The sequence below is a fragment of the Gopherus evgoodei genome, chromosome 4 (genome assembly GCF_007399415.2).
Source record: "Gopherus evgoodei ecotype Sinaloan lineage chromosome 4, rGopEvg1_v1.p, whole genome shotgun sequence".
NCBI lineage: Eukaryota > Metazoa > Chordata > Testudines > Testudinidae > Gopherus > Gopherus evgoodei.
Genome location: NC_044325.1, coordinates 134,008,472 through 134,022,162, shown reverse-complemented (window position 1 = coordinate 134,022,162; position 13,691 = coordinate 134,008,472). Strand labels below are relative to the sequence as shown.

Sequence of the window (13,691 nt, the reverse complement as noted above, 5' to 3'; positions counted from 1 at the left end):
AATCTATGAGTTCAGATTTACCCATGAGAAATTCAGCACTGCTGGCTCAAACGGGCTGGCAAGCGAGCGGTCGTTCCATGGCTGTCACTGGCTGAAACCCAGAAGGCTAGAGCCCCGCACCATTACTGAAAAAATGAACCAAACTCTCCTGTTCAGGCTGAGTTGGGTCCGAGTCTGGGGCAGATTTCAATCAGTGCAAAACAGCTTTCCTGTGCACCTCCCACCCCTGATCAAAGGGCATGATAAATACACCACATGGATGGGGTGGCTGGAAAGACCTTCTCCCCACAGACGGTCTGGCAGCCACCTCAGGCCGTGTGGTGATAACTCAGAGCAGGAGTGAAATGGACATGAGCAAAAGGCAGAGGCGGTAGATAGCTCCGGAGGGGCTGATCAGTTCCCTGACCACGAGTGGAACTGATGTGACTCACTGGAATTGCAGGGCCAGATTCCTGTCCTGCTTTACACCACAGTAAATCCAGCGTCACTCTGTTAAAATAACAAAAGAGTCCTCTGGTGTATGTGAGAGCAGCGTCTGCTCCTTCTCCCTCCACAAGACCCATCTACGTGCCAAAACTATGTCAAACTGACAGGCAAGAGAAATACAAACATCTTGTCATTGTGTGCCTTCCAGAGCCCCAGCGCCGCTTTGGGAAGTGCAGAGGGCCACAGAACCAGCAGCAATCACAGGAGCGTCTCCCCGGTATTAGAAGCAGGCAGCAGGAGCCTTTCCCGGGTATTAGAAGCAGGCAGCATGGCTCCTAGGTGACAGTCCAACTCCCATTGAGTCCAGCACAAGTTTTGTCACTGACAGCTATGGCAGCAGGGTCAGACCTAGCTTGCATGTCTTCCCCCAGTCACTAATAGGTGCTGAAGAGGCAAGGGACATGGAGATGCCCCTGTAGAGTGCCTACTGGTGCTAACGCTCCCTGCCCCTTGCATTCAGGGCCTGACTTTCCCTTCCCCAGCACCTTGGGCATTGTTCATAGCAGCTACCCTGCCGGCATGGCAGTGTTTTACATCCATTCAGCACTGGTGGAGGACCAGGCCCTGGAGCCTGGCTGCAACCCATCCAGGTCACAAAGGCCCACCTGGGCTCCCTGCGCCCTCTCCCCCCATGGCAGACCTAGAACCCAGGCACCTGTAAAAACCACTGACATCTGGACCCGGTTCAGAAAAAACACTCAGCACAACTGGTGTGAGCACATCCACTCTGTCATAGCATCCCCAGCCAACGACGAGCGCTACCCAGCACGGCCTGCTGCCAGCACTCATTAAACACCCCAACAGGCCCAGCACATAGCCGCAGGGTTTAGCAGGTAATGATGCACTGACGGCGGCTTCATTTCGAGCTAATTACCTGGTGTCGCGATTTTTCTCTCTCATTATGCTGCAAAAGCCAACCAGCTGCAACCCACTGCCCCCGGCCATCGAGTGCAGCAACCTCAGTGTTCCACCAGGCCTTGCCAAGGGCCAGATTTGGCTGAGTTAGTCAGTCAGTTACCCTAAAATACGGCCGCTGGCTCCTTCCTTCCTAGCCCCCTCACCCGATGACAGAGCTGTTTGTTCAGGTCCCACATGCTGCTCCCCCACCCCAGTCCCTAGAGGAGTGAATCCTAGTTTGACTCACCCAAGCCTGGGAAGCCCAGTCCAGGCACATCTGCAGGGCTGGTCGGTTCCTCACACGTGCGCTCCTCCTGGGAGAATTCACTTTTCTCCGTGTCTCCCTGCAGCCTGGAGACAGAGAGAGGAGTTAGGGTCAGTGCATGTGTGACCCGCGGTGAATGTGTTATGGGTCCCCCTCTGTGCCACTCCACAGGGGATGTGAGTCTGTTACAGCCCTCAAGCTGGACATCTGGGCTGCTTAGCTCAAGCTGTAGCAGCTGCTGCTTTGAGCTCTGGAGATCCCTGGTTCAATCCGCCATGTCAGGTGTTGGCCAAGAGGGCTACTGTCATGTATGCATGAAAAGCACCCTCTGGAGATGCAGGGTAGTCCCCTGGGGTAGGGGTTAATTCCCCAGCTATTTGGGGACTGAAAGCAAATTGGGCTGCCAGGCAGCAGACTCAACTGGCCCCACGCCAGTAGCAGCGACAGGGGAAGCCAGAAGATCTGGGCCCCACAGCTGGAGGGGACCATGACAGAAAGGGTGAGGGCAAGGAGCCAGTGGAGAGTACAGCTGGTGGCCAGGCTGCCTCTCCTGGCTGGGAGGTAGGGCCCAGCATCTGATTCCAGCAGGGAGCCCATCTGGCCCCCCTTGTGGCCTTCGGATTTGGAAATGGGCATGGGACTCACTATGGATTGAGGGTGTTTAAACATGTGTCGGATCCTTGTTCCTTCCACGAGGTCAGTGATGTGATGCTTATGGGTCTAATGAGATCAGGGCTTGGGTCTGGTGCTTCTCTTACTGAGACCAGTGCCACTGCCACTGGCTCCACAGGGGGTTACTCCTGATTTACACCAGAGTTAGTGAGATCTCTGAAAGCCACCCCCCAAGCCCCATGCTGTGAGCCCACCCCACCCCTGCAAATGCTCCCAGTGCTAACAAGGGGCATGGGCAGATGGTCCCGTGGTTTGTGTGGGGTGGGAAGAGTCAGGGGAGGGGAAGATGAGATGCTCCTCCCTGCAGAGGAGCCCCGTGCCCTGCACGCTGCCGGGCAGGGAACTCACCGGTAGTGAAAGGGTGCCACGGTGGCAGTGACCGGGTGACTTTGCTGTGGGACTGAGGAGAAGCTGATGGCCGGCTCCTTATTCTGCATGGGGCTGCTGGTGCCCAGTGAGATCCCTGGGGACTTGTCCTCGCCCTTGGCTGCCTTGGGCACCCCACTGCCTTTGCAGAGGGCTTCCGATACCCACTGGCCTTTCACTGGGCAGCTCTGGGGTCTCTTGGCACTGGATCCTTCAGGGGTGCTGGGCAGCCCAGACTCACTGCACAGGCTGAAGCGGGATGGGCTCTTCCCCTGCAGCTGAGGGGTCTTGGCCAGCTCAGCAGTGCCACTCGGCTTCCCCAATCCCTTCTTGGCGCCGTGGCTGCTATAGGCCTCTCCGGGCTTCAGACTCTCCTTTTCTCTCTCTGTCCCTTGAACCAGAGCCTTCTTAGGAGCCCCCGTCGCTCGAGGCATCGCCTTCGGGCCCCCCCGGGGGCTGCTGCCTGGAGTCCTAGTGCTCTGGCTGAGGCCAGACTCCACCCCATCGGCCCTTTTGCACTCCAATGGCTCTGCTGTCTCTGGCCCAGGCCCGGCCTCCACGGGGGCTCTGGAAAGGCTCTTCAGCTTGGAGCCTTTGGCTGCTGGGCCACTAATGCAGCCTGGCGCTTTTCCCAGTCGTGGTGACGCTGCCCGCTGGGAAGGGGGGGCCCCCAGGCTGCTCTGCCTCGGGGGCAGCTTGCTCTGGGACACAGCACGTGGCACTGGGATAGCAGACGCATAATGGCTCCGGCCGGTCACGTTCACATTGGCCATCCCATTCATCGTCAGAGGGTCTGTGGGCTGGGGAGGGAAGAGAAAGGCAGAGCAAATTAAGGCTGGGCTTGGGGGCGAACAGGGGTTAGAGATGCCCTGGGGATGCTCCTAGACGGGGTGCTAGAGGGGCCCCTCTGGCAGTGTGGTGTTCAGACTAGGGGGAGCAGAGGAACTGCTGGGGTTTGGACTAATGAGGAGGCCCGTGAGCCTGCCCTTTGGCAACAGGATCCTTTCCTTGGCCTCAGGATCCCTTAAAGATCTGTGTAATAGGCTACCCCTCTTCAGCCCACTCTGCTGGAGGGGAAGGGGTCCCTTTCACACCCAGCCATTTACCCTGTATCCTTTACCCCAGGACTATATTTTGGAGCTCTGCTTGGACCTCGGGGAACTGACTGCAGAATCCAGGCAATGGAGAGGCTGTGATGTCTGCCGGCTACAGCCTGGAGAGAGCATGATCACAGAAAGGGCACCACTCCTTGGGCACCCTGAGCTGGCCCAGCCGAAGGGAGCTGGCTCAGGGGCCCTGCTTCTCTCATTAGCACAGGGGTGTCCTCTGACACCCAAGACCCTACAGCCAATTCGCCAGGAGCCCCAGTGCTGCCCTCTGGATCTGATCTCATGGCAGTAACAGCATCTCTCATCAGCCCTGCCTACCCCTTCCCCACAAGGATAGACCACTGGCCCTGGTCTAAAAGCTCATCCCAATCAACGGCAAGAGGGACTTCACCTGGGATGCTTCTGGCTTAGACAGAAGCAGGAAAAATCAGCAGGAAGCACTAAAAAAGAGGGTTACTTCATTCAGAAACATTCAAGATCCATTCTTCTAGGTGCTTCCCAAAAAATGTTTGGAGCAGGAATACGCCAGAGACATGATCTATGCTATGGCATCACAGTCTTTCGTAAACTGGTGTCCTAGCTACAACTACAGACACAAACAATCTTCCACACAGCTTGAGCTCCAGCTTTGTTGTGCTCATTCACCATGGACCATACCCTCTCTGGACATTACATAGCACAGAGACACCTAAAGGTTGGGTAATATATTGCAAGCAAACATGGCATCACATGCACCAACCCTCTCCTAGATCCAAACCCACCCAAAACTTTGGCAACATCCAACTCCAGATTCACAACTTGCAGCTGGCCCCCGTCTTGAGGATGGGTCTGAACAAAGCTCCGTTTGTGATCCACACCCCACAGACCTATGGGCAAGTTGGGATCTGGGTCTGTTGCCTGAGCGGGGTCCCACTGCTGTTTTTGAGGTTCCCCTTTTCACAATGCCGGCGGGGGCGGGAGGGGGGCACCCAAGGACCCCAGTACAGTGGCAGAACACAATGGCCATTTCCCTGATTATCCATTTCTACACGATTCCTCTCCATCCTCTCACTCGAGCCACGTTTCAGGGGGATTCTCACCTGTCCCCCGTGGTCCCTTGCAGCTGAAAGCAGGGGATGACGCCCAGCCACACAGAACATGTCACCGTCTGAGCTCTCGACTGGCTGAGAGGAATTCCTTTCATATGCCAGAGAAAAACGGGCAGATGAAACGATTGCAAAAATTCAATTTCCATTAAGAAGCCGCCCTGAGTCCATATCGCTCACCCCCAGCACTTTAGTCAGATTACAGGAAATTGAGGTCACGACCCGGTTTGGGGTTCAAAGCAACAATGGATCTGAAGAGGGCTAAGTGTAAAGCACTCTCTCGCTCTCTGTGAAATCAGCGGCAAACAGTCAGCCAGGACAGGTGAACACGAGCAGGGTCGAGTGCTCTGCTAAGCTTCCAAGCTCCCTGCGTCTCCTGCCAGGAGCCAGGCTCTCTCAGATCAGCTAGTGCTGGCCTCCTCCCTGTCCCCTTTTGATGGGGTGCAAGAGCATTCTCCACTGCAGCATTGCACTCCCCCAGAGTTCCTGCATTGGCCATCTCTGTCTAAATCTCATCTGAACACACAGCTCTTCTCCCTTATCTCTGCCCCAAGGGTTTCTCCTCTTTCCTGTATTTATCACTGAACTCTACGAAGTGTCTCAGGACACAGGCTGTGTAACAAACTCTACCCAGCAGAAAATATTGTATTCAAGCACACCTGGGTGGGTACTGCCAGCTGGGTACCTGCAGGCAGGGCCGGCGCTCCCATGTAGGCAACCTAGGCGGTTGCCTAGGGCGCCAGGATTTAGAAGGGTGGCAGACTGCTCCGGTGGACCTTCCGCAGGCGTGCCTGCGGAGGGTCCGCTGGTCCTGCGGCTCCGGTGGAGCATTCGCAGGCACGCCTGTGCCAGGTCCACGGAGCTGCGGGACTGGTGAGCCGGCCCTGCGCCTAGGGCGCCAAAAACCCTGGTGCCGCTCCTGTCTGCAGGCAACAGAGAACCGCTCAACCGGGCCTATCAGAACAAAGAGAGAGGCTTGTATCACCCTGCAAGGGCTGCCGGGAGACAGGACTTGCAACCGTTCTGGGGATCTTGTGTGCTGCATGTCCCAAGTTGTCGGCACATACCGAACGGTGCAGGCGGATGCAACTCCAGCAGCAGCACACTGGCCTCTGATTCCCCTCAAGCTCAGATGTAGCAGAGAGAGACAGCTGCCCAAGGCTGACTGTGATCTCAGATTCAGGGCCACCTGGCCCCTGCAGCAGGAGACTCCTGCTGTACCTGGCACAAGGTCCAGCAGAGGCTGGGTGTAGCACAGCTCAGCTCTGACACAGGCCTGAAGGGCCCCCAGAGACCTGGGTTCCAATTGAAGCAAATCACTTCACCTGCCCTGTGCAGCAGTTCCATAGCTGTGAAACCAGCTTCATAGATTCCAAAGCCCAAAGGGACCAGTGTGATCATCTAGTCTGACCCCTGTATAGTGCAGGCCAGAGACCTGCCCCACAATAATCCCTAGAGCATAACTCCCCTACCTCCTGGCACATGCGAGGGTTAAGCCATTGATGGTGAGCTGCTCGATCCTACAACGACAGAGCAAATATTTACATAGACAGAAATCAGGGATCTAACAAGACGAGCACAAATAGGAAACTTGGTCTTAGCCAGGCTAGGGGAACAGATGCAGAACAGAAAGAGAGGATAGCCTTTCTGACTCCCAGCACCTGCTCTGCTTCAGGGATCCAATAAAACTCCTAGTGATCTGAATTCTGGTTTGCCCTTGGGGCCATGATCCCAGAGGAGGCAGCCGCCATCAAGCCCAGGTCAGGGAACAGATCGCTCCTCCTGGTTTCCTTGACTCAGGCAGGTTTGCAAGACAGCTGTCAACCACTCTGTGCCGTAATCCACCTAAAAAGAGCACCGCTGGCCCTAAACTCCATTGCTGTTTAGCCCCTGGAGTCCTTATGTGCTGCCCTGAAGAGGAGCTGAATGCGTTGTGCGCTGAACACCAAGCTGGGTGGAGAATTAAGCAAAGCAAGATCTGATTTATTGCAAACAGATTAACCTATATCCCCGCTATCCCCAAGTTCTGTCAGACATGGGAACAGCTACCTGCTTACTTGGGGGCCTGGCACACGTAGAAGCAGGTTTGCAGAAGAGCTCAGACCCCAACATGCCAAGCTCATTGGAAAACCTGTCCCATACGGTCTATTTCACCAGTGACCCACAGCACCACCCTCCAGCCATCTGCTGTAGGCATTTCTAGGGGGCCAGTCACCAACGTATCTAGGCACTGTGCCAGGTGCAGTCCAAAGGCTGATTTGGCTCTACAACACCCTTTGTACCAGAGATCACAGGAGGCTTCGGTGGCCTGTGCTATGCAGGAGGTCAGACCAGACCATCCCAGCGGCCTTGGACTCCAGGAAATTAGCAAAGGGAAGCATCACTTTCCTCAGCCCCTGTCTGTGTGTATGTTAAACCAACCAGACCCCATGACGGCTTGTGGAAACTGATCAGTATAACATCTAGTGTGAACATGCTTACTCCAGAATAAGCCTGTCCACACAGTCAATTTCCCTGGGTAGATTAGCCACACAACTCACACACATCATCTTCCCATTTGAGCCCCCTGCTCTAAGGGAATCTAAGGGCCAGTCCATGCTCTTGGCCCGATCTTCACCTGGTGTAAATACAGGCAGCTGCATTCCCTTTAATGAAGCAATACTCATTTACACCAACAGAGGATCTGGTCCTATCAGTGCTGCTTTGTAACCCGGTGTGACAGCATGGCCACCACTCAAACCCCACCTTATGGCCAGGGGTACCTCTACAGTGCCTACCCCATTTCCCCATCTTCGGGGGCATGGCTCCTTCAGCCCCATGCAGTCTTTCTCCTTCACTCACAGCCCTGCTTGGGGGCTGGTTTCTGTATTCACAAAGTTCCTCAAACACAAGCAGAAAAGGGAACTTCCCCCAGTCACTCACAGAGTCCCCAAGCTGTCCTAGAGCACGGCTCTTACCTCACAGCCAAGGGAGCACACAAAGCTTACCTCACAGAGCCTCTCTTATCTGCCCCACTCTACCTGCTTCCTCTGCAGCTCTCAGGCCCTGCCCCCCAAACTGCTTCAGCTCCCTTCTAAGGAACCAGCTGCATGACGGGCGAGGGCCTGCCCCATGCCAGGTATCTCTGGTTGGCTCCTTTAGCAAATCTGCTTTAGGCTTCACATCTCCTGCTAGCAGCTCCCTCTGCTCAGGTTAAGACTCTCTCTCTCATCTGACCCCATAGGACAAAGTTGTGGCCACGCAGCCTCTTTTCCATAATTTCCTCTCCTGTATCCGTGCCAGCCACACTGCCCAATTGTGTTTGCATCCAGTGCATTCTGGGACAATCTGGGCTGTTGCCCCATGACATCCCACAGCAAAAGACAGAGGGCCCTGTGACCATGCACAGAGAATGAGGCCAGCAGTGCCCGGGGCAATGCAAGGTTAGTGCTATGGATGCTAAAGGAGTATGAACCAGGTGGCGTTGGGATACCCACTGTGTCTTGAGCCAGCCATGTGCCTCTTCCATTACAGCAGACAGAGCCAGGGCCTACAAGAGTGTATGTGATAAATGGAGGAGGGGAGCGTAGCGGAGGAAGCAGCTAACAGAAGGGGGTAAGTGAATGCAGGTCCCTCTCCCCTTTTGTAAAGTGTGTGATAGCACTTGGGGCTGGGTGAAACAGGTGAGTGTAGAGTGTAGGCTGTGGGATAAAATTCAGATATGAAAGGGAGCTTCAACCCAAAACGCAGGCAGGTCAGCACCCAAAACAAAGGTAAGGCACATCTGAGTCAGCTCAGTAAGTGGCATGATGGGGGTGGAGGGTTTTGGCTGGAGGTGGGGGTATGTGGGACAGAGAAGGGGAGAAACACCAGAGAAGGGAGGAGAAGGCAGCAAGGAACTTTAAGACACAACCTAAACAAGCATGACCCTGAGAAAAGCCTAGGGAGAGAGCTTTTAGGCCAAGTATTGGCTGAAAGTGTAGTTGGAGATATGAGCACAGAAACTAACTCCTATAGCTTGAGCCCTGCTATGTTCAGGGAAATAGGACTTTATTTACGTTCTTGTAAATAAACAATATGGTGCCAAGGATACCCAATAGGGTTGCCAACTCTGACTGAAGTTATTCCGGGAGATTTCCCCCCGCCACCCTGCATCCCAACATGACATAATGTCATTGTCTTAAAATATCGCATTAAAATCTCCTGGGTTGCTTGTTGCTTTCAATAGTCAGCGAGTGATCAATGCCAGTTCCAGGAAACTCCAGGCCAATCCTGGAGGATTGTCAACCATAATACCTGACTCCACTATCATGTTCTTCTCCTAGCAAAAACAACCTGCCGGACCCACAAACTTTGGCCAACTGCGTGGGTGAAGAGGGGTAACAGCAGCATGCTCTGCCTTCGTGGCATGCCAGCTGCCAGCCTCCCCCATTGGTGAGTGGGGGTGCATTGGCTCAGCGGAGTCCTAGGGAGGGTTAGTCAGTATGAAAGGCTGCGTTGGGCTCTCAGTGTTGAGGGGGCAGAACTGAGAGCAGAATGAAGATGGCGGAGTCCAACTCACCCCATACATCATCTTGGAACTGGCCCCACCACACGCTGGCGGTTTACGTTAACCCTTGCTCCTGAGATCAGCTTACATGCTCGAGACGAAAGTAATTCAGGATGTGCAGGTGGCAAAAAGGGATTCTCAGCGCAGCTGCTTGGAGATCCCCACATTCACACGGCATCGAGTTGCATCAATGAACAGGATCCAGTTCGCAAAGGAGCATTTCCGAGCAGAGGGGCAGGCAGCTTTGCTAGCCCACGGCGTGCCGTGGGGAGGGTGCCTGTGGCAGCCTCTTCTCTCATTGTCTTTTGGAGCCTTGCGGATCTTATTGCTCCTGCTATTCAGCCTGGCTGCACTTCGATTTCCCACTCGTTCTCGTCAAGCCCGGAGGTGCATCTGGGTGAATTTCCCCCTTCAGTGCGGAACCAGGATGGGATTGGTGCTCCTTGTGCGATTATACCAGCCCATGGCGTGCACAAGGAAGGGGGTTGACACCTCTTGGCCTGGGAGAGCTTGTGCGTGTGTGAACGTAAGGGGGCCAGGAGATGAGCCCGACAGTCTCTGTACATCTCTGGAACAAGTGCAGCACAAGGAAGACTAGTGCGAGCTTCCTGCAAACTATGCTGGAGGGCCAACGGCTAGAGCTGAAAGGGAGCCAATTAGCAGCAACTGTGATGTGGTCTGAAACCTGACAGCTCATTTCACAGGGGCTGTGTCCGGGAGTGTGTTAACCACATCTAAAGAGGGGAACAACTTTCCGTCCCTGATGTGGGCTGCTTTGGAGCTGCTTCCCTGGAGGCAACAGGCCTGTCACCAACCCCTGCAGCCAGAGATTCACAGCATTGAAGGCTAGAAGGGACCATTAGCTCGCCTTGTCTGACCTCCTGCCAGGAAGTTTCCCCCAGTTGCCCCTGTGCTGAGCTCAACAGAAAGGTGTCCTTGCCGGATCTAAAGACATTGAGAGATGGAGACTCCACCGCTTCCCGGGGGAGTTTGTTCCAATGATTCACAGTTAAACATTGGCTCTTTGTCTGGCTTCAGCTTCCAGTCACTGACTCTCCTGCCTTTCTCTGCTAGATTACAGAGCCCTGTAATACCTGTTGTGTTCTCCCCAGGAAGGTACGTACACACAGCACTGCTCACTCTTCTTTTTGATCAGCTAAACAGACCGAGCACAGCAAGTCTGGCGCTGTCCGGCATTTTCTCCAGCCCTTGAATCATTTTGGTGGCTCTCTTCTGTGTCTGCTCCCATTTGTCAATGTCCTTTCAAACACTGTGGGCCCCACAACTGGATGCAGCGTTTCAGAGTCAGTCTCCCCAGTGCCGCACATGGAGGTAAAGTCACCTTCCTGCTCCTGCTCGCCGCTCCCGTCGAAATGCTCAGATATTGTATTTGTGCTTTTGGCCGCAGCATCACGCCGGGCACGCATATCTGCTCTGGCCCCCCTAAAGATGGTCTGAGTCCCTGCTTTCCAGGACACAGTCCCCAGTCTGTGGGTCTGGCCTGCATTTCTTCCTTCTCGATGGATGACCTTGCATTTTTGCTGTGTTAACAAGCATTTGATGACTCTGTCCTACATCTGGGCTTCCTCCTGTGCACTAGCCCTGGGAGCCTCCCCTGTCCTAGTGACCCCCAGGAGATGCTGTTAGCTGCAGTATATATTACGATTCCTGCTGCACGCAATCCGTTTCTCGTCGTGAGATCCCTGGGGGGACCTGCTACGTGCTGACACTGCCTGTTCCAGCCTTCTAGCTCTCTGCTGTGCTGGAGAAGGGGCAGCCAGCTGGAGCTGTTCGCTCTCCCTGAGCCTGGCCCGGGTGTCTGTCTTGTCGCATCCCTGTAGTTTCCTAGCCTGAGCATCATTAGGCAGGGTCTCCAGGGGCTGGGATAATGCGCTCTCCCGCACAGGCTGGTGGGGAAACTTTCCCCTGCTTAGGAGCCTCTTTCTTGTCCTGTCCAAGCACCGCCCAGGACAGATGTGCAGGGAAGCCCTCTGCTGGTCCCAGGAATGCGCTCAGATTACAGGCCTTGCGGAGCACAGCTGGGAAGCCTGCCAGCCACAGCTGGCCTGCAGTAACGCTTCCCGTCCCTGAAGCCCTGGCTGCCCATTTCCCCTGTCTCTGCCGGGGGACAATGGGCAGGTGGCGAGATGGATACAAGTGGCTCAGGGGCATGGGCACCACGTTCTCGCATTCCCAGCCAGCCTCTGACCCGCTCCAATGCAAAGCACTTGGTCTCTCCTGCTTCGATGCTCTTGAAGTTGCAGCTGAGGATGCAGCTTGCAAAATGCCAAGCCGAATTAGCAATGTTAGGGCAGTATGGTTCTCCACTACCTTGCACCTTAGCGTTATTTATATTCCAGTAGCACCTAGTGACCCCACAGGAGACCAGAGCCACAAGCTTGTGGCCATAAATCTAGTGCTCCATGACTATAGCCCTGTATAACAGGAGCCATGCCAGGCCAGCATCCTGATCCCACAGCACACTGCACCAGCCTTGTGCCTTTCCCGCACCCAGATGCTCTACCCACTGGAGCACGGCGTCTCTGCCACAGCAAGCATCAGAGCCAATGAGGGCGAGGAGAAGATGCCACCTCTCTTGATTCCTATCCAGTAGCCTGCAGTGCTACCTTAGCATCCACCTGCACACAGGCCCCTCCACCACTGGGCGACACTAGAATAGCTACATGGGACATACAGGTTCCCTCTACTCCTACTTGACCTTCCTGGCACAACCCTCCTGCTCCTAACCTAGGTGTGAGGGGTGGATGCCATGTGAAAGGCCATGCGACTGCAGTTAGGAATGGTGCGGGGGAGGGGAAACAAGGAGCAGAGTTAAGGTTAAGGCCGGGGAGGGGAAACAGGGGGCAGAGTTACTAGAAGCTTTGCTGAGCATTTCCAGACATTCTGATAATGCTGTGGATGAATGATCTAGTTAACTCCTTGAGCGCATGCTAAAGGAAGCATTATTGTACCCGGGGTGACAGCACGGGTGGGGGCAGGATCTTCCCCCATGTAAACTCGCATATGCCTGGGGTGAGGGCAGAGGTGACAGAGGGACCTGGAGGGGCTGTGGTGCCCAGGATCACACCAGGGAGCAGTGAGTGGAACCTAGAGTGACTGGAATGGGCCCAGGCAGTGCTGACAAGGGGGCGGGGAAGGGGAACAATTGTATCAGGGCCCTGAGCTGAGAGCTGCTCCAGAAACCACTGTAACATCTGTGTAAATGAAGTGCAGGAGCAAGGGGAGATGCCCCAGCAAACGGGATGTGCTAGGACTCCAAATTTCTCTCAACGGGCCTGGGCAGCAAGTATGAACCCCCAACCCCCCCCACCTCTCCATGCCTAGTCCCAATACCTCCCTCCCTCCCATTCGCAGGGAGCTTCCCCCTCCCCCCCACAAACCGGCCCATTGTCCAGTCTCACACCCACACCATCATTGCTGGGTTAGAAGTCTCTGTGTCCCACACTAACTGGAGTGTCACTGTCCAACTCCGAGCAGGAAACCTGCCCAACGCTGCTCCCTCCACAGCACGCTAGAGGGCTGTGAACCCTTCTATGCAAGTATGGCTCACAGCTCATGAACCATTATGGACACAAGGAGTGCTCGAAAAGCCTGCTGGATATTGGCATGCAAATGAGCCGCACCCAGCCCCTCCCTTTGCTTCAGCTTTCCCCTGGGCCTACACAGAAGTGGTAGCTATGAGAGGCTGAGCAGGACTGGCCCAGCCCCTCCCTTTGCTTTCCTAGCTCACGGCAAGTTTGTACAGCTTGGTGAGGGGCTGGGCTAGGCAAGCAAAAGGAAATACGACCATGCAGGGGGGCCCAGCATGGAACGAGCAGCGTTCTGCCAAGCAAGGGGGCAGAAGAATGGGCCTGTGGAGAAGGCATTGCACTAGAACCCAGGATCTGTTTCTGGTTCTGTGGGCAAGTCCATGCCTCAGTTTCCCCATCTGTGAAATGGGGAAAACACTCCCCAGCCTCCTGGCGCCACCCGTGACTGTTCATGGGCCGCTCGGACACTACATGCACGAATGCGGTAAAGGAGATGAAACAAGAGAAAGGAAGAATAAACCACTATGGGAGGTCACTTTCTTCTTAATCCCACTGTCCGCTTCTCAAGCTTTCTTGTCACAGAACTGCAGCCCATTGCAACAGCCCATTGCTTCCACTCGCACAGGACCGCCTGCATTGCAGCCACTTTCCACTGCACTGCAGCCTCCCGGGAGAGAGCTCCCTGCCTGCACGGCAGCTCCCTGCATCCCAGCTCCTTGCAGCCAAACATCC

General features: G+C 55.1%; 1 protein-coding gene across 1 annotated transcript in view; it reads right to left on the bottom strand.

The window, feature by feature from the left end:
• The window catches only part of NAV1 (neuron navigator 1), a 287,493-nt gene that overhangs the window by 199,376 nt on the left and 74,426 nt on the right, over window positions 1-13,691 (bottom strand). The window contains 2 exon segments of the mRNA XM_030561175.1: window positions 1,631-1,734; window positions 2,669-3,486. Of these exon segments, the coding sequence (XP_030417035.1) occupies window positions 1,631-1,734; window positions 2,669-3,468 (904 nt within the window). The 5' untranslated portion in view covers window positions 3,469-3,486.